General features: G+C 52.0%; 3 protein-coding genes across 8 annotated transcripts; 2 read left to right on the top strand and 1 right to left on the bottom strand.

Moving 5' to 3' along the window:
* Positions 1-1,038: 1,038 nt before the first annotated feature.
* Positions 1,039-11,078, top strand: VPS11 (VPS11 core subunit of CORVET and HOPS complexes; the record flags this gene model as incomplete). 4 transcript variants are annotated; one of them, XM_080816145.1, is made up of 16 exons in its annotated part: positions 1,039-1,332; positions 2,071-2,178; positions 2,270-2,405; positions 2,731-2,894; positions 3,724-3,971; positions 4,683-4,884; positions 5,283-5,434; positions 6,164-6,350; positions 6,973-7,119; positions 7,232-7,420; positions 7,531-7,692; positions 7,898-8,037; positions 8,122-8,324; positions 8,457-8,628; positions 10,219-10,441; positions 10,566-11,078. In XM_080816145.1, 14 exons carry the CDS (start codon positions 2,396-2,398, stop codon positions 10,728-10,730), a joined length of 2,364 nt encoding a protein of 787 aa, XP_080672271.1. In that variant the 3' UTR covers positions 10,731-11,078. The 4 variants fall into 4 exon arrangements, with proteins under 4 accessions (XP_080672271.1, XP_080672273.1, XP_080672270.1 ...); XM_080816147.1 differs by having other exon boundaries at positions 1,065-1,241; positions 2,020-2,178; XM_080816144.1 differs by lacking the exon at positions 1,039-1,332 and having other exon boundaries at positions 2,029-2,178.
* Positions 11,079-12,727: 1,649 nt separating this feature from the next.
* On the top strand, positions 12,728-21,198 carry HMBS (hydroxymethylbilane synthase). 3 transcript variants are annotated; one of them, XM_080816067.1, is made up of 14 exons: positions 12,728-12,920; positions 15,113-15,166; positions 15,516-15,588; positions 16,391-16,440; positions 16,956-17,011; positions 17,378-17,455; positions 17,668-17,745; positions 17,855-17,930; positions 19,024-19,137; positions 19,387-19,425; positions 19,670-19,789; positions 20,030-20,083; positions 20,221-20,307; positions 20,406-21,198. In XM_080816067.1, the coding sequence occupies exons 1-14, from the start codon at positions 12,888-12,890 to the stop codon at positions 20,577-20,579; spliced, it is 1,086 nt and encodes a 361-aa protein (XP_080672193.1). In that variant the 5' UTR covers positions 12,728-12,887; the 3' UTR covers positions 20,580-21,198. The 3 variants fall into 3 exon arrangements, with proteins under 3 accessions (XP_080672193.1, XP_080672194.1, XP_080672192.1); XM_080816068.1 differs by having other exon boundaries at positions 12,734-12,920; positions 20,409-20,837; XM_080816066.1 differs by having other exon boundaries at positions 12,734-12,920; positions 20,221-20,831.
* Positions 21,199-21,846: 648 nt separating this feature from the next.
* On the bottom strand, positions 21,847-22,482 carry H2AX (H2A.X variant histone). Its single transcript, XM_080816069.1, has one exon. The coding sequence runs from the start codon at positions 22,416-22,418 to the stop codon at positions 21,987-21,989; it is 432 nt and encodes a 143-aa protein (XP_080672195.1). The 5' UTR covers positions 22,419-22,482; the 3' UTR covers positions 21,847-21,986.
* Between the last annotated feature and the right edge of the window lie 599 nt (positions 22,483-23,081).

Below are 23,081 nucleotides of genomic sequence, written 5' to 3'. Positions count from 1 at the left end.
ACATCCATATTATCTCAAAATGAGTGTCATTCCTGTACATAGCTCCTTGGGACACCAAACTGTACACCTACAGTTTTCCACGCGAACAGTTGGTTTAGCTATAGATGGAAATGGTGGGTGGCCATGGAATATCTTGGACACTTGCCACTTGTTAAATCACTTGGCTCTCAGAGCTAACCCTTCCAGGCATTTTCCCTGTGTTGGGCTTATGTCCCATACCCTCCCACTATAGAAAGGGAAAGAAAGCCCACGTTCTTGAGAGTTCCTGCACCATGAGTATATCCTAGCTTCGTTAAGAAACATATTCTACGTGTCTACTTCATGCCACACACTCTAACAGAGGGACACAAAAATGAATGTAAGACTCTGTGGTTTGCAATCTGTATCTGGAGGCAGATGCAAACTTCTAATTTTAGCTCTCCGCTCCTACAGCTGAAAAGCCAGTTTCATATACCTTCATTTATGCCTCAAAACAGCCCTGGGAGATCGGGACATAATGCACTTAAGCACAGTGGGTTACAATTCACAAGGCGCCTGACATTCCTCACCTTTTTTTCTTCAAGATTCTATTTATTTGAGAGGAAGAGAGCGTGCAGGGTGAGGGGCAGAAGAAGAGGGAGAGAGAATCTCAAGCAGACTGCGCTGAGCCCAGAGCCCCAGCGAGGGTAGATTCCACAAACTTGATATCAAGACCTGGGCGGAAATCAAGAGTTGATGCTTAACCGACTGAGCCACCCAGGCGCCCTCATATGCCTCATCTTGATTCCTCATTGTCCATGCATTTAATAAGGGAGGAACCTGATGCTCAAAGAGGTGAAGGGTCTAGCACTTCAGAAGCATTTTACCCAGTGCACGTATAGAGCCAACGAATTAGCAACCGGAGGAGTGAGTGAGTGACCCGCTAGGAATCCTACATCAGGCGGGCCCCACCCACTGGGCTGGGGAAGCTGCCACTCGGACTTCAGGGCGCATGTGCAGTCTGGCTCCAGGAAGCTGTCCTATCACGTGATCCTTGCGCGCCTCTCACATGACCTCTCTCCCAGAGGCGGGGACCTTGGGCCAAGATGGCGGCTTACCTGCAGTGGCGGCGCTTCGTTTTCTTCGACAAGGAGCTGGTAAAGGAGCCGCTAGGGAATGATGGGGCTGCTCCTGCGGCTGCACCTGCTTCAGGACCCGCTGCTTCCAAGTTCCTCTGCCTCCCTCCCGGCATCACTGTCTGCGACTCCGGCCGAGGGAGCCTAGTCTTTGGAGATATCCTTCCTCTGGAGCTGTCTGTTCCCTTCCCAGATCCCTGAAGAGATCCAGCTGGGATGGAATCTGTCGGGCATAGGGGTTAGTGTTGCGTGCCACTTTCCTTTAGATGGGTGCCCAGTGCTCCTTTTGCGGCTTGAGGGAAGAAAGAAGGAAGTCCATTCTCTCAACTTGTTACCAACTGAGCAATCCTGGACAAGTCACTTAACCTTCTTGGGCTTCAATTTACTTATCTGTGAAAAGGGTATGAAATATCAACTTGGCAAAGTCGTTTTTTAAAGAGATTTTATTTATCCACTTCAGAGAGAGAGAGAGAGAGAGAGATCATGAGAAGGGAGGTCAGAGGGAGAGGCAGACTCGCGGTGGAGCTGGGAGCGTGATGCGCGACTGAATCCCGGGACTCCGGGATCATGCCTGAGCCCAGAGCAGTGGCTTAACCAACTGAGCCAGCCAGGCCACGACAAGGTTATTTTTAAGATCAGTCAGAACGATGAATGCATGTAGGCTTTACAGGATGAACGTGTTAGATGTCATTACCTCCCCTGCGTAGATCATGGGCAAGGAGATAAATGAAAGCGAGAGTTTGTTGCTTTGTTCTTGACAGTGTTGGTACTAAACTCTGGCCTTCTTTTTCACTCTTTTAAAGATAGGGACTTTCCAGAGATGATATGTGGGAAAATCCTCGAAAATTTTAAGGAGTTGGATGTATGTTAGTAGTTATCTGGGTTCTGGTCTAAATATATCTCTTTGGAAAGGAGGCTCCTTGACTATTTTGCACATATGGAAGGCCAAATCTGGTTCTTGCCTCGCTCCCTACAGCTGACAGGCTTCCAAGCCTACAAACTGCGGGTGACACACCTGTACCAACTGAAGCAGCACAATATTTTGGCATCTGTTGGTGAAGATGAAGAAGGCATCAACCCCCTGGTGAGTCCTAGAAAGGAAGTGGGAAAGGACCAGAAGACTAGAATGATTGTTGGAGGGGACTAGCATTCACATATCCGAGGTGTGTTCACAGGTAAAGATCTGGAACCTGGAGAAGAGAGATGGTGGCAATCCACTCTGCACCCGAATCTTCCCTGCCATCCCAGGAACAGAGCCGACAGTTGTGTCTTGTTTGACTGTCCATGAAAATCTCAACTTTATGGCCATCGGTAAGCAGCAGGCAAACGTAACGCTCCGTGATTCTTTACAGATTTTCTTCAGAGTTGCTTCTGCACCTTGTCTTCGTTGTTTTAACGAGATCATTTTGTACTGAACTCAGGCCTTTGAGATATTAAAGTTTGGAGTGGGAAAGCAGTCAGTTTTGTTCTTTGAAAAAGAGTCCGTGAGTACCGATTTTTATGTTAACCACCGGGAAAGCTGGGTATGAGAAGAAAGTTTGTCACTTCCAACAACTGCCTCAAATGGTCTTTTTCCCTTTCTGTGCTTCCTGATCTTTTCAGTCTCAGTGAAGTGCTGTTTCCTGCTCTCCTACAGGTTTCACAGATGGCAGTGTTACATTGAACAAGGGAGACATCACCCGGGACCGGCATAGCAAGACTCACATTCTGCACAAGGGCAACTATCCTGTAACTGGGCTGGCCTTTCGCCAAGCGGGAAAAACCACTCATTTGTTCGTTGTGACAACTGAGAATGTTCAGGTATGAGTTAGGGGCAGGCAGGGGAGGGTTCTCCATTGCTCAGGGGCCTAGGGTAAGGAAGTGACAAGAGACGTAGGATTCTTAAATTTTTCATCATGTAGTCTTGAGTCATTTGCCTTGCTTAATATTTAATTTCTTCATTTAAGAGATGAGGAAGAGTCAGAATTAGGAAAAGAGCTAGAGCTTCTAGTTAAAGACCTGAATTTTCTTCCTAACTTATTAAGCGACATTGGACAAGTTGCTTTACTTTGCTGGTTCCTGGTGCTCTTCTTATTTCTAACAGCCTACTCTCAGGAATAATCTTTTGGTAAAACTGTACAAGATTATTGTATTTCTATTGGTGGCAGGATTCCATTAGTAGGTAGTGATAGTATACACATAGGAAGGCAGTGTGGTTCTTGCTTTCATATGCATATACATATATATTTTTTTTTCCTTAAAACCTTAGATTTAGAGATTTAGAGAATTAGAGAGAGTGCGCACATACGCAAGCATGGAGCATGAGTGGGGTGGAAGGAGCAGAGGGAGAGGGAGAAGCAGGCACCCCACAGAGCAGGGAGTGCAACATGGGGCTCGATCCCAGGACCCTGGGATCATGACCTAAGCTGAAGGCAGATGCTCAGCTGACTGAGCCATCCAGGCACCGCCCCCCCCCCCCAGCTTATATATTTAGTAGATGGGTGATGGTTAACGGACAAAGCAAACAGCTAGAGAAAGTCTTAGGGTGCTGTGAGTTAGAGAGAGAGCCAGTATGGAGTTGGGAATACCTTTGGGAAGGCTTAGATGCCCGCTCCTGAAAGGGAGCCTGTTAATCCCTTTCTTCTCACAGTCCTATATAGTTTCTGGAAAGGACTACCCTCGTGTGGAGTTGGACACCCATGGTTGTGGCCTGCACTGCTCAGCCCTAAGTGACCCTTCACAGGACCTGCAATTCATAGTGGCCGGAGATGAATGTGTTTATTTGTACCAGCCTGATGAACGTGGGCCCTGCTTTGCCTTTGAGGGCCATAAACTCATCGCTCACTGGTTTAGAGGCTACCTTGTCATTGTCTCCCGTGACCGGAAGGTTTCTCCCAAGTAAGGACTCCAGGGAGAAGGAAGAGGGTGTAGGGCTGTCCTTGTTTCCCCAAATTCACATGATTTTAAAATCCTAATGCCTACATCCTGTCAATCTCCTACTTTGGTTTTATGTAAATTATGTTTATACCTAGATTCACTTGTAATGTTTTTACTGAGAAAAGTATTTTTGCTACAGATGTTTGCCAAGCAGCCCTGGTGCACTAGAATGCTCCAGAGAATTTGGGACCGCCTTTTTTTTTTTTTTTTTTTTTTTTTAATTCTTCCATCAATATAAATCGGGAGGAGGGACAAGGAAACAAGTCGTAGAGAAGTTGGAAAGGGCTGGGTGTGCAGGACATGGTATTTTTATTGAGCAACCTGAAAGGGGTGGCAGGGTCTTCTGCATGAGGGAAGTGATCCCTGTCAATGTTTGTTTCCACTCAGCACTAAGTGCAGCATTTCGTATTTACCAGGTGCTAATTATGTTAAACGGATGAGTGTTTGGACGTTCTTAGTTTTTTAATCTATTGCTTATGTTAATCATAGGATCCTGAAGGGTAAGAACTCTTCCTACAGCTGCCAGTGCAATGCTGCACTTACGGAATGTGCTGCTAGAGGGGCCGAAGGGTGGTTTGTCAGGGGTGGAATGGGCAGCACTAAAGTTGTGATGTAAGGGGTTGCTGAGACAGAGCGGTTAGAAATACCTGGTGCTTTTTCTTTTCCACACAGGTCGGAGTTTACCAGTAGGGACTCACAGAGCTCCGACAAGCAGATTCTCAACATCTATGACCTGTGCAACAAGTTCATAGCCTATAGTGCCGTCTTTGAGGATGTAGTGGATGTGCTTGCTGAGTGGGGCTCCCTGTACGTGCTGACGCGGGATGGGCGGGTCCACGCACTGCAGGAGAAGGACACACAGACCAAACTGGAGGCAAGGCCACCAGGTTCCCAGAGCTGGCCACAGGCACCCAGACACAGCTGTAGGAACAGGCTCCCCAAGTCACCTTGGCCAGGGTGTTTCCCTCCCCTTGGGGCATAGCCTTACCCAGGTCCCTTAGGGCAGAATTACAAGGTAAATGACCTGGGATGAGATCTTAGAGGAAGATAATGGCTAGGATCCTGAGTCCATTCTCGGGGTCCGCTCTTTCTGCCGAGAGACTTGCGCGGTAAGGCAATGTTCATCTTGGGGGTATCAGAGAGGTCTTGCCCTGTCTGGGATCTAGGTCGACCAGAAGTCCGGCACTGCCTGGCTTATGTATTATAGGTGCATTGTGGGAAGGTATCTTCTCTGGATGGCTTCTACCAATTTTTTAATCTCTCCATTTCCAGATGCTGTTTAAGAAGAACCTATTTGAGATGGCCATTAACCTGGCCAAGAGCCAGCACCTGGACAGTGATGGCTTGGCCCAGATCTTCATGCAGTATGGGGACCATCTCTACAGCAAGGGCAACCATGATGGGGCTGTTCAGCAGTATATCCGGTCAGTCCTGGGGTGCTTTAGGCTATAGCTCTGCATGCAGCCAGGGCTTTAGTGAGGGGAGCAGACTCACCAGGAACCACCTTTTCCTTCTGCAGGAACTGTGATGGCCTTGGTGAGAAGATAGTACATTTAATTGCAAAGGGTTAAATATTACATGACCAAGATACAGTTGAGCCGATGAGTTTTAAAGTTGAACCTCTTGTTTTATACTTCAGCCTGGCCTTTGGTAATATTATTTTGGGAGTGGCCAGGGGCTCAGTTGGTAGAGGATTCAGTTCCTGATCTCAGGATCACGAGTTCAAGCCCCACATTGGGCATATAGCTTAGTTAAAAAAAAAAAAAAATTTGTGTTTTGATCTGATTTTTTTAAGAGAAAAGGATATTCATCGCTTGGCTTCCACAGTTTCTTCTCTTGGTACTAATTCTTGGAATTTTCTGCCCTAATAGGGGTTTGGGGACCCTGTCTAGCTCCTTTCCCTACCTTTCTAGATTTCCTGTTTTCAGCCAAGTTTAAGAATGGGTGCTCTGGAGCCTTGCTTTCTCACATGGTCCATAATCCAGGAGCATTGGTATCATCTGAGTCTTTGTTAGAAATAGAGATTCAGGCCTTACCCCAGACCTCTCGAAATAGAATTTGCATTTTAAGAAGACCTGCAAGCGATTCCTATGCATGTGAAAGGTTGAAAAGTACACGGATGCAGATGCTATGTGATGCATGTGTCTCTCCAGAACCATTGGAAAGTTGGAGCCATCCTATGTGATCCGCAAGTTTCTGGATGCCCAGCGTATCCACAACCTGACCGCCTACCTGCAGACCCTGCACCGGCAGTCCCTGGCCAATGCCGACCACACCACCCTGCTGCTCAACTGCTATACCAAGCTTAAGGACAGCTCGAAGCTAGAGGAGTTCATCAAGGTGCGGGGGGTGTTAGTGGGAGAGTCCCTAAGGGTCCTACTGAGCATGAGGTGGCCCTACCAGGGCTTGCCCCTCAGCAGATGCTGGGAGAGGAAGGAGCTGACCTTATGTGGGGACCAGGATCCTCTGGTCTATAAACTGGGAAGAGGAACAGCCTTTCCTGCTAGTTCTCTCCCAGCTCCCCTCTTGTTTTTTGATGCTTGGACTTCCTGTAGTATCTAAGCTCAGAATTAACATTGGGAGGCCCCTCGGTCCCCACAGGAGTCCCTGAAATAGTAGGGGCAGAGGAAGACTTTGGCTCTTAGAGACTTTCTGAGAAGAGGACATAATGTTCTAAAACATTGGGCTTTATTTATTTGCTTTACTATTATTATTATTGGTCTCCCACCGACCTGGCCTTGACTTTATTGCTATCTGAAGAGTCTGGGAGCACCTGCCTAGTTCAGTCAGTAGAGCCATGTGACTCTTGATTCTCTGGGTTGTGAGTTCAAGCCCCACATTAGGTCTAGAACTTACTTTAAAAAAAAAAAAAAGAAGAATCTGGTCTTAGAATCAGATGCACGTTTCCTCTCCGTTCCCCAACCCCATTTCTGTGAATGACTGTTTCATGTCTCCCTGGCAGACAAAGAGCGAGAGTGAAGTCCACTTCGATGTGGAGACAGCCATCAAGGTCCTCCGGCAGGCCGGCTACTACTCCCACGCCCTCTACTTAGCTGAGAACCATGCCCATCATGAGTGGTACTTAAAGATACAGTTAGAAGACATCAAGGTAAGTGAGACAGAGACCTGTTCTTTTGCTCGAACATTCTTGGAAAGATGAGAGTGCTTCCTGGTGGGTGAGGCAGGAGCATGCGCATCCTCTGCCCGTTACCTCTCTCCAGAATTATCAGGAAGCCCTCCGGTATATCGGCAAGCTGCCTTTTGAGCAGGCCGAGAGCAACATGAAACGCTATGGCAAGATCCTCATGCACCATATACCAGAGCAGACGACCCAGTTGCTGAAGGGGCTCTGTACAGACTACCAGCCTAGCCTTGAAGGTCGAGGTGATCGGGAGGCCCCAGGCTGCAGGGTGAGACCTCAGGGAGAATGGCTTTTGGACATCAGGGATCACCTCGGGGGGCCTCAAGGAGACCATGCCCATTCATTCGGCCTCCTCCCTCCCCCTCTTTCCCACCCCAGGCCAACTCTGAGGAGTTCATTCCCATCTTCGCCAACAACCCTCGAGAGTTGAAAGCTTTCCTGGAACACATGAGTGAGGTCCAGCCCGACTCACCGCAGGGCATCTACGACACGCTTCTGGAGCTGCGACTGCAGAACTGGGCCCACGAGAAGGATCCCCAGGTGAGGCCTGGCAGAGCTGGCGGAGGTGCTCCTCTTCCACCTCCTGTGGTGGCCTTTTGCCTCCTTCTTTAGACCAGTAACACCTCACCCCCCGGGGGGCTGAGTGGTCTCCTGTGAAGAGGCAGTTGAAGAGGTGGTTGATAGGCTTGTTGCAGAGACCCTGTGATTCTGCCCTCTGGCCAGCAGCACGCTTCTCCTTCCCTAGGTCAAAGAGAAGCTTCATGCAGAGGCCATCTCCCTGCTGAAGAGTGGCCGCTTTTGCGACGTCTTTGACAAGGCCCTGGTCCTCTGCCAGATGCACGACTTCCAGGATGGGGTCCTTTACCTCTACGAGCAGGGGAAGCTGTAAGATGTGGGCCAGGTTCCAGGAAGGGGGAAGGGTCCCGGTGTCCGGGGATGGCCGCTGAGTGTGCCCTGCTCTGGCCCCAGGTACCAGCAGATCATGCACTACCACATGCAGCACGAGCAGTACCGGCAGGTGGTGGCCGTGTGTGAGCGCCATGGGGAGCAGGAGCCCTCCCTGTGGGAGCAGGCGCTCAGCTACTTCGCCCGGAAGGAGGAGGACTGCAAGGAGTATGTGGCTGCTGTGCTCAAGCACATTGAGAACAAGAACCTTATGCCACCTCTACTAGGTGCTTGAGAGGACGGGGTAGCAGGGTCGAGGGGGGTGTGGGCCGCCGACAGCTCCGGGCAGAGGCTCTTCCATTCCATCCAGAGGACGCCGCGTGCTTCATTGTTTCCTTTCCTTCCTGACCCAATCTCAGTGGTGCAGACGCTGGCCCACAACTCCACAGCCACCCTGTCTGTCATCCGGGATTACCTGGTCCAAAAACTGCAGAAACAGAGCCAGCAGATCGCACAGGATGAACTCCGGGTGCGGCGGTACCGAGAGGAGACCACCCGCATCCGCCAGGAGATCCAGGAGCTCAAGGCAAGGTACTTGGCAACTGGATACGTGCAGCGGCCCAGGGGATGGCCTTGTTCTTCACCAGGTGTTACTAAATACTTTTCGTAGAGGGTTAGATGGAGCGTGTTCAGACATTTCATTCTTTTTTTTTTTTTTTTAAAGATTTTATTTATTTATTTGACAGACAGAGATCACAAGCAGGCAGAGAGGCAGGCAGAGAGAGAGGAAGAGAAGCAGGCTCCCTGCCGAGCAGAGAGCCCGATGTGAGGCTCCATCCCAGGACCCTGGGATCATGACCTGAGCTGAAGGCAGAGGCTTTAACCCACTGAGCCACCCAGGCGCCCCAAACATTTCATTCTTAAAGATCTGTCTTAATGGAGGAATTCCAAAGAATGGTTTATCCCATAGATCATTATTTATTGGGCTTTGGAGAATGTTACTTGTGGCAGGTACTTTTCTTTCTATAGGAGTCTGTGTTTGTTTTGTTTTGTTTTGTTTTTTTAAGATTTTACTTACTTATTTGAGGGAGAGAGAGAGAGAGAGAATGAGAGCAAAGAAGGTAAGAAGGAGGAGCAGACTCCCCATGGAGTTGGGAGCCAGATGCGGGACTCAATCCCAGGACTCCGGGGTCATGACCTGAGCTGAAGGCAGTTGCTTAACCAACTGAGCCACCCAGGCACCCCAGGAGTCTGTGTTTTACTTTTCCTAACAACACATCTAAGTTGTGGTTGGAAACCATCAGTAGTTAAAAAAAAAATACCTTGGCTTTAGAAGATATAGGAAGTGGTTAACTAGAAGTATTTGTACTGTATATTAATCTCCTACTTTTGAGTTTTAATGTGCCCTTAACATTATAAAATATTTATTAGAGAAGAAGTTTTTTCATCCCAGAAATATTTACTGAGCCCGTTACGTCTCAAGCACTGTTCTTAACAACACAGACAAAAGGCCCTGCTGTATGGTGCTTACAACGTAGAGATAGAAACAGACACTGAGTAAGCAAAATATTATGTTAGATGATGATAGGATCTAAGGAAGAATTGAGTTCAGGAAGGGGAGGAGGGTGCAGAGCGTGTGTACGTTCTCATGTAGGAGATGGCCAGGAAAGGCCTCACCGGCAAGGTCACATCTGAGTAGAGACCTGAAAGACCAGTATAAGTGCCCAATTATGGAATGACTAAGTCTCAGGGATGAAAGGTACAGCATAGGGAATAGGGCCAGTGGTGTGCTAATAGTGCTGTGTGGTAACAGATGGTAGCTACCCTCGTGGTGGGCGCAGCAGGACACAGACTCGTCAGTCACGGTGTTGTACACCTGAAACTAACATGACCTATGTCAGCCATGCTGCAGTTTAAAAAAACAAAGATATGCAGGACAGTTTAGTGGTAGTTGTGAAAACTGAAAGCATTAGCTGGCCTTGCGGGGAGCGTGCTGAGACTCACTGCAGGCCCAAGGCAGGGTGTCCTCATTTGACTCCCTGTTGGTGATAAGGGCAGGGCCTTGCAGTCCCTTCCAGGGACCTCTCTCTTCTCCTTGACTCCAACCGCCTTCTCTCTGCTCCTGGCTCTTGGCTCTGCTCTCACTCTTTGCCACTCCCTTCTGGTCTCCCTTGCCTGCAGTCCGAAGATCTTCCAGAAGACCAAGTGCAGCATCTGTAACAGTGCCTTGGAGTTGCCCTCCGTCCACTTTCTCTGCGGTCACTCCTTCCACCAACACTGCTTTGAGAGTTACTCGGAAAGTGATGCCGACTGTCCCACCTGCCTCCCTGAAAACCGGAAGGTCATGGATATGATCCGGGCCCAGGAACAGAAACGCGATCTGCACGATCAGTTCCAGCACCAGGTGGGCGTGAGTGCGCGGGTAGCCGCCCCACTCCCTGAGCCTCACCGGACCATCGGCTGGTTTCCTTCTCTCACTGAGGACTGGGAGACCTACAGTTCTGATTCTTCTCTCTCTTTCCCTGCAGCTCAAGTGCTCCAACGATAGCTTCTCTGTGATCGCAGACTACTTTGGCCGAGGTGTTTTCAACAAATTGACTCTGCTGACTGACCCTCCCGCGGCCCGGCTGACTGCAAGCCTGGAGGCTGGACTGCAGCGGGACCTGCTCATGCACTCCAGGAGGGGCACTTAAGCAGCTCGGGGGGCGAGGTGTGAGAGTGGGGGTGCAGCAGTGGAGACTCGGGGGACAGAGGCAGGGCTGTTGCACAGGAGTCAGGCACACGTGCCCAGGACTACACCCTGATCCAACGCCATGGCCCTCAGGAGTAAAGGGGACTTTCTTTTTCTCCTTCCTTCTTTGGCCAGCCCGCCATTCCTCCTGTTGACTTTTTGAGCAGTGTGGATCATTCCAGACCAGCGGGGGAGGGCACCTCAGCAACCTCTGAGTATGAACAATAGCTGCTTTATTCTCTCTCCAAGAGCACCAGGCTGTGCTTGGGTCCTTGCTCCCAGAGTCTATAAATAAAAGAATATAATAGTTTGGGGGTTGAAGGGTTTATTCTGGGGACTTCATGGTGATTCGTAGCTGTGCAAACTGTACCTTTCCTCTGCTCTGGAGGACCCCCGCTTCCTTTCCTGCACGGTTCCTTGAAGACCGTGTTGGACAAAACCTCATTCCAGTAGTGGGTGGAGCCTGTGGCACCTGGTAGACTTTGATTTAGGAACCTCTGCAAAAGGCCTGATACCTTTCTTCTCCAAGAGCAGCCTGGACCAAGGTCCCCAAAACAGCACCTGCTCTGCAGCCTGGCTAGTCTCTGTGGCTCTCATGTCAACCACATATTCAAGCAGGAGGCAGACTCTGGTGGGGATCCTGGAGTTGAGGCCTGCCTTCCCAGTGGTAGGTTGGTGTCTTGCTGGATTTAGTACCAGATGAAAAGCAGAATAAAGAGCCCTTTGCCCTTGACTAAAACATTTATTTTCAACCACTTCAAAGTTGCCAGCTGAAGTTTGTGTTGCTAGGTGTCTGCCTATAATTTGCGTTACACTGCCTGTCAGAAAATTGCTCTGGGGCACCTGAGTGGCTCAGTTGGTTAAGCAACCAACTCTTGGTTTTGGCTCAGATCTTGATTTCAGGGTTGTGAGTTCAAGCCCTGCATTGTGCTCCAAGCCCAGCATGGAGCCTACTTAAAACATTTTTTTAAAAGGAAAATTGCTCCTATGGGGCTGCTTAGCCCAAGAAAGTAACCTTGAACATTGTGCTTTAGGTAGTATTCAGAAGAGGTAGAGTACACTATATTTATCGTGGCTAAAAATAGAGACTTTGGGTCAGCTGACCCAAGTTTGAATCCTAGTTTGATTTAGGGCATTTCTTACCTCCTCTGAGCCTCAGTTTCTTCATCTGTACATCAGGAATGAGAACACCTTCCTCGTACAGCTGTTATGAAAGCCAAAGGAGCAATCGGGTGTCCAGTTCTTTTGATAGGGGTTAGCCCACGGGTGCTCGGTACATGGTTATTAATACTGTTAGTGGATAAAGCACTTTTCCTAACACGCCCTTTCCCACTAACATTAATAAAGTGTTGGCACTCCCTCTTCAGTTATTTGTCTTTGATCTGTGAACCAGTTTCCCCAATTAAAAAGTAGGAATGTTTAGCCTACTTCCGGGTTGTAGCGGAGCTGTTTTAACGGAACCAGGGGAGCAGCACATAAGCTGCACTCCTTGGTGGTGCCACAGCTAGGAGAGAAAGCTGTAGCATTCCCGGGGGCCAATTTTCTGGAGCACCCTCTTGTCTGGAGGTGTCTAATCCAGCCGAAGGGGCGTGGACGGGGCTCAAGGACGCGTTACTTCCAACGCGGCATTTTAGGGTTAATACTCTTCTCCTTTCGGGCAGGGCTCACTTTGGCTTGACTATCCCTTTGGGTGGTGGTCGGGGTGGGGGGCTGCACAGTTTGCTCTGTGGGTGAATCTGGGGAGCAAATCTTAGTCACTGACCATCAGCATTCTTGATTCAAAATGAGGTGTATGTAAAAGAAATGAACAGTAAGGCCCGGGTCTCAAGGTAGGAAGACTGGGGCGGACGGGAACCCACCGTCCCCACCAGCCTGACAGAGCAGAGGCGGTAACAGATGGGTAAGGTCTTCTCTGTCGCAACCGTTCTAATTCCCGCCCCGAGGGTGGTGCTCCCGGCTGAGGGCGGGTGCCGGAAGTGACGCAGAGCCCTGAGTCTGAGGCTGCAGGAGGAGCTCGGACCCGCGTGCACCCGCTGCCCGCTGGCCGGGCCCTCCGGCTCCCCCGGCTCCCGGGGGACCTCGGCGGCACCCCACCCGGACCTACCTCCCGAGCACAGCCATGTCTGGCAACGGCAACGGGGCCGCGACGGCGGTGAGTACTGAGCCGGGGACTCTAGCAACTTCGGCGTTCCGGACTGGCGGCCCAACGATTGGCTCCAGGTTGCCACCCTCCGTCGTCTATTGGTCAGAGCGACTATCCGTCATTTTTTTTTTTTTGGTCGAAACAGTTTTTAAAGGGCCAGTAGCTGGGTTGCCCTTAGGAAGGACAGGGGAACTGGGTGAGCGGTGGGGGCGGGGTTAAGAGTGGAAGGATCGTCTGGAACGAAACCCCCATCCCTGCGGGCATCTGGGTGTGGTTCCGCCGTGCCTGGCATCCACGGCCCTAGATTTAATGACCCAGCCCAGGAAAGTTCATCTCCACCAGAGAGGTGCATTCCCGGGACCCTTTCACAACGAGACAGGGCCGAGGCGGGATTCGGCCACCTTGGGAATCTGTTCCAGTTTGGATCCCGAGAGAAGAGCGTACCCGCAAGTCCCCCAACTGCACACAAACATCTTGGAAGTGCGCCTTCTCCCTTTTTTCTCTTTTAGCGGACACCCAGCCCTAGCCTACTCTCAAGGTCCCCAGCTGAGACACACCTTTGGGTTACTGTGGTGGGTGGGGCGGCACCCTTGAGTCTTCTCCCTAGCTCGCTGCAGGACCTCTGGGCTTGCATAGATGCAGCTAACGCCGGTGGAGGCCACTGCCAGTCTGAGATAAGAAAGAGATGGGGCAGCTGCTTATCTCCCGACGTGCAGCCTGCTGGGGAGGAGAGAGATTTTTTTGCCATTACCGACTTTCTTGAGCACTGGATGAGGAGTAGGAAAATCTGGATTCTGGCTCCAGCTCTTTTCCCATTGTTAGCTGTGTGACTCTGGGCAAGTCATTTCACTTCTCAGTTGCTCCTGTAACATGGTACCAGAGATACCTGCCCTGTCTACCTGATAAGAGTTTTCATGAAGATTAAAAGTAATAGTTCCAGCATATACAGGTTTAATAAATATTTTTTAATGGAATAAAATATGCCATGCAGAATCGATGCAGTTATGGGATTATTTCAACCTAGCAGTTTCTGGGACCTTAGATTACTTTCTGTGGACTCCCAGTGGCCCAGAATTTTAGGGGCCATGTTTAGCATTTCAGGCCTAACCTGACTGGCTCGGGGTCCATAGGGTTTATTTATGAGAGAACTGATAGCAATGCTGTAGACTAGGGTCCAGGAGCAGCCAGCTGTCACATCCTCCAACAACAGAGGGCCCAGAGGCTTGCCTGCAAAGCACCTCCATGGGATGAAGATCTCAGAATAGGGAAAGTTGACATTATGTACAGTGGCTACTCGCTGATCTAGAAAGAGATAGGACCTCAGACTGAGGCATGCAGTTCTACCTGCATGGCACTGAACACCTTTGTTACAGGTGCCTTGGCAGGAAGAAGAGGTGTGTCCTTTTGAGTTCCTTGCTTGGTCAGCGACATTCCAATATTTCCGGTTGGTGCGACCAGAGGTCGCACGCGAGGTGAATGGATGTTAGGCAGCTTAGCCTTTTAAGTCTCGTAGAACATCTGAGGCAGAAAATACTAGGGTCCAAATCTCTTCATTTTATAGATAAACAGATACTGAGGAGAGGATGTGCTCAAGGTCAGCCTGCCAAGAGGCTAAGCAAGCCTCTCCGTAAGATCTGTTGACCCCAATCCTTTCTGTTGCGTTCCAGCCGGATTATGGGACCCGTGGTGTGGCAGCTGTGGGGTAGCCATTCCCATCAAGGTGGCAACACACCCGCGCCTGCTGTGCTGTGGATACTGAACTTGTCCTCAGTGACTCAGCGCACATTCTCGGTGGCCCCAGCTGCCCTGCCCCTGTCTGCTTTGGGAGCCTCCCTCCCTGTGGCCGGGCTGATGGGCCTTATCTCTTTACCCACCTGGCCGTGTGCAGCACTCCCACAGGCTTAGCCAGGATGGGCCTCAGGGCTCAGTGTGTGGTTATTAAAGCAACAGCAACCGTGGGTCCTGCTGGCGCTTCCCTCAGGTCTCTGGTTCTTTGGATCTGTGAGGAGGGCAGAAGGTTCTGAGGAAGGTAAAGGGACCAGTGTTGGAGTATTTCCCCACACCAAGGCTCAGCAGGCCGCAGGCCAGGGGCTGAGGTCCTTTGCTTCCAGGCCGGTAATTCTGGTTCTTGGATAAGGTGTTGAAGAACACAAGGAACAGAGGGGACTGTGACTTGGGGATTTTTTTTTTTTTTTCTGCAGGAAGAAAACGGCCCAAAGATGAGAGTGATTCGTGTGGGTACCCGAAAGAGCCAGGTTAGTACAGTTACCAGGCGGAGGAAGTTGGTGGGAAGAGTTCTGTGCTGGTGGTATCACAAGCTGGGGGGCCCAGAGGGTTAATTCCCAGGACCTCGGAAATGGAAGATAAATGGGGTGGCTGGGTGTTAAATCCCATGGAGAATGGCATATTGCATTCTGTGGAGAGAGGTTCTGGGCAAGCTGTCGGGGTACAGAGAGCTCCCAGACCAGACCCCTCTCCTTCCCAGGTAGGCATTGAAACCCCTCTCTGAATTCTGGCTCCTTCAGTATGTCCCTCACCCAGTGAGGGTGTGAGCTCTGGGTTGTGGCAGTTAAGGACAGGACTAATCGGAATGTTTGCCCCCAGCTGGCTCGCATACAGACAGACAGTGTGGTGGCAATGCTGAGAGCCTTCTACCCAGGTCTGCAGTTCGAAATCGGTGAGTTTTCTGGACAGGAGTGGAAGCTAATGGGAAGGAAGCCCTTCTGCCCCCGGAGAGGCAAACACAGCATTTCTGGATTTCCCTAGGCTCAAAGCTTCATCCCATTGCCTCTGAGAAAAAAATTTTTTTTTTTAAGATTTTATTTATTTAGGGGCACCTGGGTGGCTCAGTGGTTTAAGCCTCTGCCTTCAGCTCAGGTCATGATCTCAGGGTCCTGGGATCGAGCCCCGCGTCTGGCTCTCTGCTCAGCGGGGAGCCTGCTTCCCCCTCTCTCTGCCTGATTCTCTGCCTACTTGTGATCTCTCTCTCTGTGAAATAAATAAATAAAATCTTAAAAAAAAAATTATTAAAAAAAAAAAAAAAAAAAAAGATTTTATTTATTTATTTGACAAAGAGACAGAGAGCACAAGCAGAGGGAGCAGCAGGCAGAGGGAGGGGGAGAAGCAGGCCCCGGAGCAAGGAGCCTGATGCGGGGCTCCATCCCAGGACCCCCGGATCATGATCTGAGCTGAAGGCAGACACTTAACCCATTGAGCCATGCAGGCGCCCCACCTCCAAGTATTCTTGGCTGTCCCCAGTTGGAGGGCCATTTCCTCCTCTGAACACTTCCAACTCTGACTTGCTGGGCCAGCCTGGCGTTTAACACCTCTGCTTTGGGTCTTTCTATTGGGGTGTCTAGTCCCCCTGCTAGCTCATTACATTCCTAAAGGGCAGGGGTTGGGGTATGTGTGCCTCTGCATCCACGGTGCTGGGTTCAGGAAATACTGATCAATGAGCTTCTGGTTGGTTCTCTCCTCAGTTGCTATGTCCACCACAGGGGACAAGATTCTTGATACTGCGCTTTCTAAGGTAACATATTCCCCCCAATCCTTTTCCCTTCCTCCTCTTTCCTTCCCCCAAGAGATTCACTCTGGGGCTCTTTCTTTCTTTTTTTATTTTTTATTTATTGTTCTTAAATATTTTATTTATTTATTTGAAAGAGTGCGAGAGAAAGAGAGCGTGCGCACAAGGGAAGGGCAGAGGGAGAAGGAGAAACAGGGAGCCCGAGGCAGCGCTCAGTCCCAGGACCCCAAAATCATGATCCGAGTGGAAGACAGAGGCTTAACCGACTGAGCTACCCAAGCGCCCTTTATTTTTTATTTTTAAAGATTTGTTTATTTAATTGAAAGAAAGAAGGCTGGGAGGGAGGGAGCACAGTGGGTAGGAGGGGCAGAGGGAGGGGGAGAAGCTGACTCCCTCCCTGAGCAGAGAGCCGAACATGGGGCTCAATCCCAGGACCCCGGGATCATGACCCAAGCTGAAGGCAGCCACTTAACCGACTGAGCCACCCAGGCGCCCCTCTCAGGCTCTTTTTTGACTGGCAGATTGGAGAGAAGAGCCTGTTTACCAAGGAGCTGGAACATGCGCTGGAGAAGAATGAGTAAGTGAAAGACAGTTCTTACTCAGTCTCTTGCTAGGACCCCTGTGCACATCAGACCTGGATATCAGCTGGACTATGGGGCTTCAGCCTCGGGTAGGCTAGCGGGAGGCTCATATGTGGGTTTCTCAGGCCTCAGAAAAGGGGAGTGTCCTGGTTCTGAGCGATCTGGCTGCCTGGAAGGCAGGATTGGCTGGGGAAGGGGGACAGAAGGGAGGGTGCAGGGCTCAGGGTCCTGAGATCTTCGGCAGGCCCGCTTCCTGATCTGCTCTAAGCACACCACTAAAGTAGAGGCGGGCATAGGTGGAGGAGGGGTGGGAGCCTGCTGCTGGGACCCCTTCTCCTTGCCTCCCTCTTCCATCTCTCTAGAGTGGACCTGGTTGTTCACTCCCTGAAGGACCTGCCCACCGTGCTTCCTCCTGGCTTTACCATCGGGGCCATCTGCAAGTAAGAACCATGAAGTCGGGCATGGGGTCGGGGGAGGCATCATGTTAACCTCTGCTTTTCCCTTTGGGACTCTGCCCTGTGCCTCTAGGACCGAGGAGTGTCAGGCATGGCAGAAAATTGAGAACATGCCAGTTAGTTGGTTATGGAGAGAGCCTAGAAGTGACCTGCACTGAGATCTCGTCCTCATTCTTTGACTTTCCCCCTGTCTCCAGGCGGGAGAACCCTTATGATGCTGTTGTCTTTCACCCAAAATTTGTTGGGAAAACCCTAGAGACCTTGCCAGAGAAGAGGTGAGTGGGGCCTGGATAGGCATCCTGGTGGGACATGCACAGATGGTGGAAGGCCGGGAGGAAGAAGAGGAAATCTCGGGTTAAATCTCATTTTAAACCCTCTGAGCAGTGTGGTGGGAACCAGCTCCCTGCGGAGAGCGGCCCAGCTGCAGAGAAAGTTCCCACACCTGGAGTTCAAGAGCATTGTATCCTTTCCAAGGAGGGAGGAGCCAGTAGTCAAGGAGGAAGGCTGGGTCCAGAGGACCCAGGGAGTCATGAGAGCAAAAGGAGTTTCCAGAGGAAGTAGGCAGTGGAGTGTCTGTTCTCCAGTGTCTGCTCTGTCATCCATCTACCCATCCATCCATCCATCCATTCATAATCCTTTCATATTTTCTTAGCCCCAGGCCAGTGCCTGGCACTGGGGACAATGGTGAGCAAGACCAACGTTGTCCTTGCTTATAGAGTTTTACACTTTTGTTCTGACGACAAATGAGCATTGGTAATACAGAGAGGTACTGAACAGTGATTACTTGGGAAGGGGGGGAGGAGGAGGGTGCTTCCCTTTTATTTCATATTCTACTGTATTTTGATATTTTAAGCATATCAAGTGTTCTATAAAGCTAACTTTCAAAATAGTATGTGTTAAGCACTCCCATGCACAAAGCAGGGAATTCTCTAGAAGCTTCTAGCTGGAACATCTATAACAGACTTGGGGGTCAGGGAATGCTTCTCGGAGGTCTTATAACCTTGTCAAGTTAGTTAACTTCTCTGTATCATTTTCCTCATCTGTAAAATGGAAATAATTAGAATACCTACCTCACTGGGTTGTGAAAATTAAATAGGAGTAGGTAAAGCACTTTCTTTTTATTTCTTTTTATTTATTTTATTTAATTTTATAATATTTATTTATTTATTTTATATATATTTATTTTTATTTTATTTATTTGCCCGAGAGAGAGAGCGCGCGCGAGCGCACACACAAGCAGGGGGAGCAGCAGAGAGAGGGAGAAACAGGCTCCCTGTTGAGCAAGGAGCCCATTTCAGGACTCAGTCCCAGAACCCTGGGATCATGACCTGAGCCGACGGCAGACGCTTAATGAACTGAGCCACCCAGTGAGTCCCTATAAAGGACTTTATCAGTGTCTGGTGTGTAGCTCAAGTGTAATGAAGTAAATGTTAGCTGTAATCGGTAAGCGGAAGACCAAAGGAGAGATGTTAGATACAGAGAGACTCAGGCAGGGGGAGCGGTGTGAGGCTTGGGACTGCGCAGTGCTTGTGGTCCTTAGCATCTCCCCACAGCGGGGAAACCTCAACACGCGGCTGCGGAAGCTGGACGAGCTGCAGGAGTTCAGTGCCATCATCCTGGCCGCCGCTGGCCTACAGCGCATGGGCTGGCAGCACCGCGTGGGGCAGGTAGGGGCTGTCCCCGTTCCATCCCCAGTTAATCTTCCTTTTCCTGCCTGTATTCTCTTTCTGAACACCCTGCCTCTAACAGTATAAGCTGGACATGGGTCCCAGGCTGTGAAGATTGGGGATCCAATGTCAGAGTCCCACTTTTGCCTATTTAGGCTTTCTGTGTGGTAGGGAAACCCCCCTCTCACTACTGTCTGCTTTTAGCCACCCCCATCTCCACCCTTCTGACTGCCTATTCTGCCCCTGCAGATCCTACACCCAGAGGAATGCATGTATGCTGTGGGTCAGGTATGTTTGACCAGGGAAGCGATGTGTTGATGTGCCCTTTCTTCTGCTGTCAACCAAAAAGCTGGTCTCATAACCTTCCGCATCTGCTTCTCCCGGCGTGAACGTTTCTAGGGAGGGGCAGGCCTTGGGAGGCTTCTGGGCTGAAAGGGACCGTGGGGAGCAGTTAGAGGTGGGCTGGTTCCTGTCCTCACCTCCATTGGTTGGGGAAAGATTAGGCCTCATATCTTGGGGGTTTCTCCATCAGGGGGCCCTGGGCGTGGAAGTCCGAGCCAAGGACCAGGACATGCTGGATCTGGTGGGTGTGTTGCATGACCCGGAGACTCTGCTTCGCTGCATTGCTGAGCGAGCCTTCCTGAGGCACCTGGTAGGGTCCATGTTCCACTGGTGGAGGGGTGGGGACTTGAGGAGTTGGGAATAGTAGAGGGAGAGATTTCTCATATTAATGCTCTTTATTGAGTGGTAACTCATTCTTGAATGTATGGACAGGACCCAAGTCTGGGCCCCTGCCTGTCTCAGTTATGTCTTCTGAGGTCTCTATCTCTGATGGCTCTGGCCACGTGGTGCTGTTGAGTCCCTAGCTCACACGGAGAACTTCTCATTGCAGGAAGGAGGTTGCAGTGTGCCAGTGGCGGTACATACGGCTATGAAGGATGGGCAAGTACGCAGGGGAAGGTGGGAGAGAAGGCTGGTAAGGGAGCACCGTGACGCGTTCTGTGCATCTTGAGTTGCCTGCAAGAGCCCGGGTTTCTAATAGTTCTCTCAGAATATGCTGAGGTAACCTGTTTTCTTTGCCAGCTGTACCTGACCGGAGGAGTCTGGAGTCTAGACGGCTCAGATAGCATGCAAGAGACCATGCAGGCCACTATCCGGGTCACTGCCCAGGTGCCAAAGCTGGAGGGTGAGGGAGAAGGGGAGAAAACAGACCTGCCTGTTACCTCCTCTTTCCTGCTGACCAGATCCCACCTCCTTCCCTCACCTAGCAGGAAGATGGCCCTGAGGATGATCCGCAGCTGGTGGGGATCACTGCCCGGAACATTCCACGAGAAGCCCAGTTGGCTGCTGAGAACCTGGGCATCAGCCTGGCCAGTTTGTTGCTGAACAAAGGAGCCAAGAACATACTGGATGTTGCACGGCAGCTTAATGATGCCCACTAACTGGTCTGTGGGGCACAGGTGCCTGGGTCGCTATTGTTCAGTGCCTACCTCCCAGCCCTCAGTGCCCCATCCTCACTGCTACCTGGGGAGTGATTACCCCAGGGGACTGAACTGCAAGGTCAGAGACTTGCCTCACCTTGGGGCTGTGGGGAGTGCCTTGCCTCCACAGTAGGTGGGGGTTTCATCTCTTTAGAGAAAAAGTTCAAGCCACAGCCTTTGAATGTAACCAACTCAACTAATAAACCAGCTCTCAAGGTGACTTTGTTTTTGGTGGGGATGCAGGAAAGATAAGGACAGACACAAAGCCTGTACTCTTCAGAGGCTGGGAGCTCTGTGCAGAGTTCTCCTGGAATGTTCTTTGTTCCTGCCACAGTTCTCATTTCAAACAACAAATGGTCTTCCATGAGAGGGTGGTGATTCGAGAAACCTAGGACTTGCCCCTCTCCAGCTAGCCCATACGGACATCCGATAGGTGGGCCATGTATCAGGGAGTCCCCGCCCCTCTGCACCCCACCACCTCAGGATAGGAGTCTACAAAGTCGCCAGTGCTACAACTCTAAAAGAATGACAACAGACACTGCGCTTAAAAAAAAAATCCTTTAATAAACAAAATTAGTCCATCTGAAACTCCCCAATACAGTAAGGTCCTAGTCTTGGGTGGGTTGTAGCTGCAAGATTCCAGTTCCGAAGCAATCGGAGGCTCAGTGCAGACGCGGACGAACCGGCCAGTGCTGGTACGGAGGTGCGTAGCCCGCGGAGTAGTGGCCCGGAGGGAAGTGGGGCGAGCGGCGGGGCCCGAGGGCCCGGCCGCGGTCACCGCGGGCGCGCGCACACCTCCTGCGGTCCCCACGGCCCGCGGGGCGCAAACCCGGGCCCCCGCCCCTCCCCCGCCGAGGCCCAGGCGGTGGTCCCCGAAGCGTCCGGCCCGCGGGTGCAGACGGCGGGGGGGGCGCCGGGACCAACAGTGAACGGTTCTTCACGGACGCGTCTGGAGAGTCCCGGCCCCGGCGCGCACATCAGCCCTGCGTCAGAGCGGCTAGCGGCTCTTCCAGGAGGCGCCGCGGCCTCCCTGCGGCCCATCGGCGGTTCCGGAGCCCGGGCGGCTGAGTCACGGGCGCCGCGGCTGGCAGCTGCGTGCCCCCGGCCCCCTCCCGGCGGCGGCGCTCGGGCCTCTGCGCCAGGCGAGCCGGGCCGCCCCCCGGCCTGGCGGCAGCGGGCACGAGGACCGGCGGGCCCGCGCGGGGGAGGGGCGGGCCGGGCGGCTGCGGCGACGCGGGAGGGGGAGCCGAGCGCCGCGGCCGCCCGCCCCGAGCCCGACGTGGCTCAGCTCTTTCCGTGAGGGCGGTGGTGGCCCTTAAAAGGGCCTTTGTGGTGGCATAGGGGGGCCGGCTGCGGCGCGGGCGCCCCTCAGTACTCCTGAGAGGCCTGGGTAGCCTTCTTGCCGCCCGCGGGCGCCTTCGGCCCCACGGTGGCGCTGGTCTTCTTGGGCAGCAGCACGGCCTGGATGTTGGGCAGGACGCCTCCCTGGGCGATCGTCACGCCGCCCAGCAGCTTGTTGAGCTCCTCGTCGTTGCGGATGGCCAGCTGCAGGTGGCGGGGGATGATCCGCGTCTTCTTGTTGTCGCGGGCCGCGTTGCCCGCCAGCTCCAGGATCTCCGCGGTGAGGTACTCGAGCACCGCCGCCAGGTACACCGGCGCGCCGGCGCCGACCCGCTCGGCGTAGTGGCCCTTCCGCAGCAGCCGGTGCACGCGGCCCACTGGGAACTGGAGGCCGGCGCGCGACGAGCGCGATTTGGCCTTGGCGCGGGCCTTGCCGCCGGTCTTGCCGCGGCCCGACATGCTGCGCGAGGTAGAAGAGCGGTGAAGAGGGACGCCTCAAACGGTACCAACGAACTGCCGCCCGCCGCAGTCCAACTGCTGTCGCGCGCGCCCAGAGGCCGCCCTTATAAGCCCCCAGGGCACACCTCCGCGTCCTCCTGATTGGCTCTTTTCTCGAATACCCGCCTCCGGTTGGCTGCAGTTAACCCTTCCGTGACGCGCCACGGCTGAGGGAGCGCGCCCGCCGATTGGCCCAATTTGAAAACCTTTTGCCCGGGGAAAAAGGCGAGGAGGAGTGGTAGCACGCAGCCAGCCAACCCCTCCCTGAGCGAGCCAATCCACGTGAAGGGCGCCAGATTTAAACGCTACAGCTGGCGCCCAGAACCGGAAGACAAAGAGGGTGGAGTCTGAGCCACCCCAAGAGCCTCTGGGAAATCTGTGAGGGCCTAGGATTTTTAAAGGAACGGGGTCTGCGCCACTGCCTCCCCTTCCAGGTCTGGTCGCTCTCCTCCTTTCTCCCTCCTCCCATCCTGCAAAGGGAAAGTGAAAGAGAGAGGAAATGGGATCCCTTTCCTCTGTTCCACCCAAAAAGTTCTGTCCCACTCCAAAGGTAACTCCAACCTTACGGCTCTCCCCGCCACTTGAAGTGTGAGGATTTCAATATTTATTCAACATGTTCTGTCT

This window comes from Martes martes, assembly GCF_963455335.1.
Source record: "Martes martes genome assembly, chromosome: 10".
In the NCBI taxonomy this organism is placed as follows: Eukaryota; Metazoa; Chordata; class Mammalia; order Carnivora; family Mustelidae; genus Martes; species Martes martes.
This window is presented reverse-complemented; position numbering and strand designations above follow the sequence as displayed.

Coding starts and splice junctions, on each gene's coding strand:
- HMBS (XM_080816066.1), top strand. CDS start 12,888: ATGTCTGGCAACGGCAACGGGGCCGCGACGGCG. Junction 15,167..15,515: donor TGGGTACCCGAAAGAGCCAG/GTTAGTACAGTT, acceptor GTTTGCCCCCAG/CTGGCTCGCATACAGACAGA. Junction 20,084..20,220: donor CGGCTATGAAGGATGGGCAA/GTACGCAGGGGA, acceptor TTTCTTTGCCAG/CTGTACCTGACCGGAGGAGT.
- H2AX (XM_080816069.1), bottom strand. CDS start 22,418: ATGTCGGGCCGCGGCAAGACCGGCGGCAAGGCCCGCGCCAAGGCCAAA.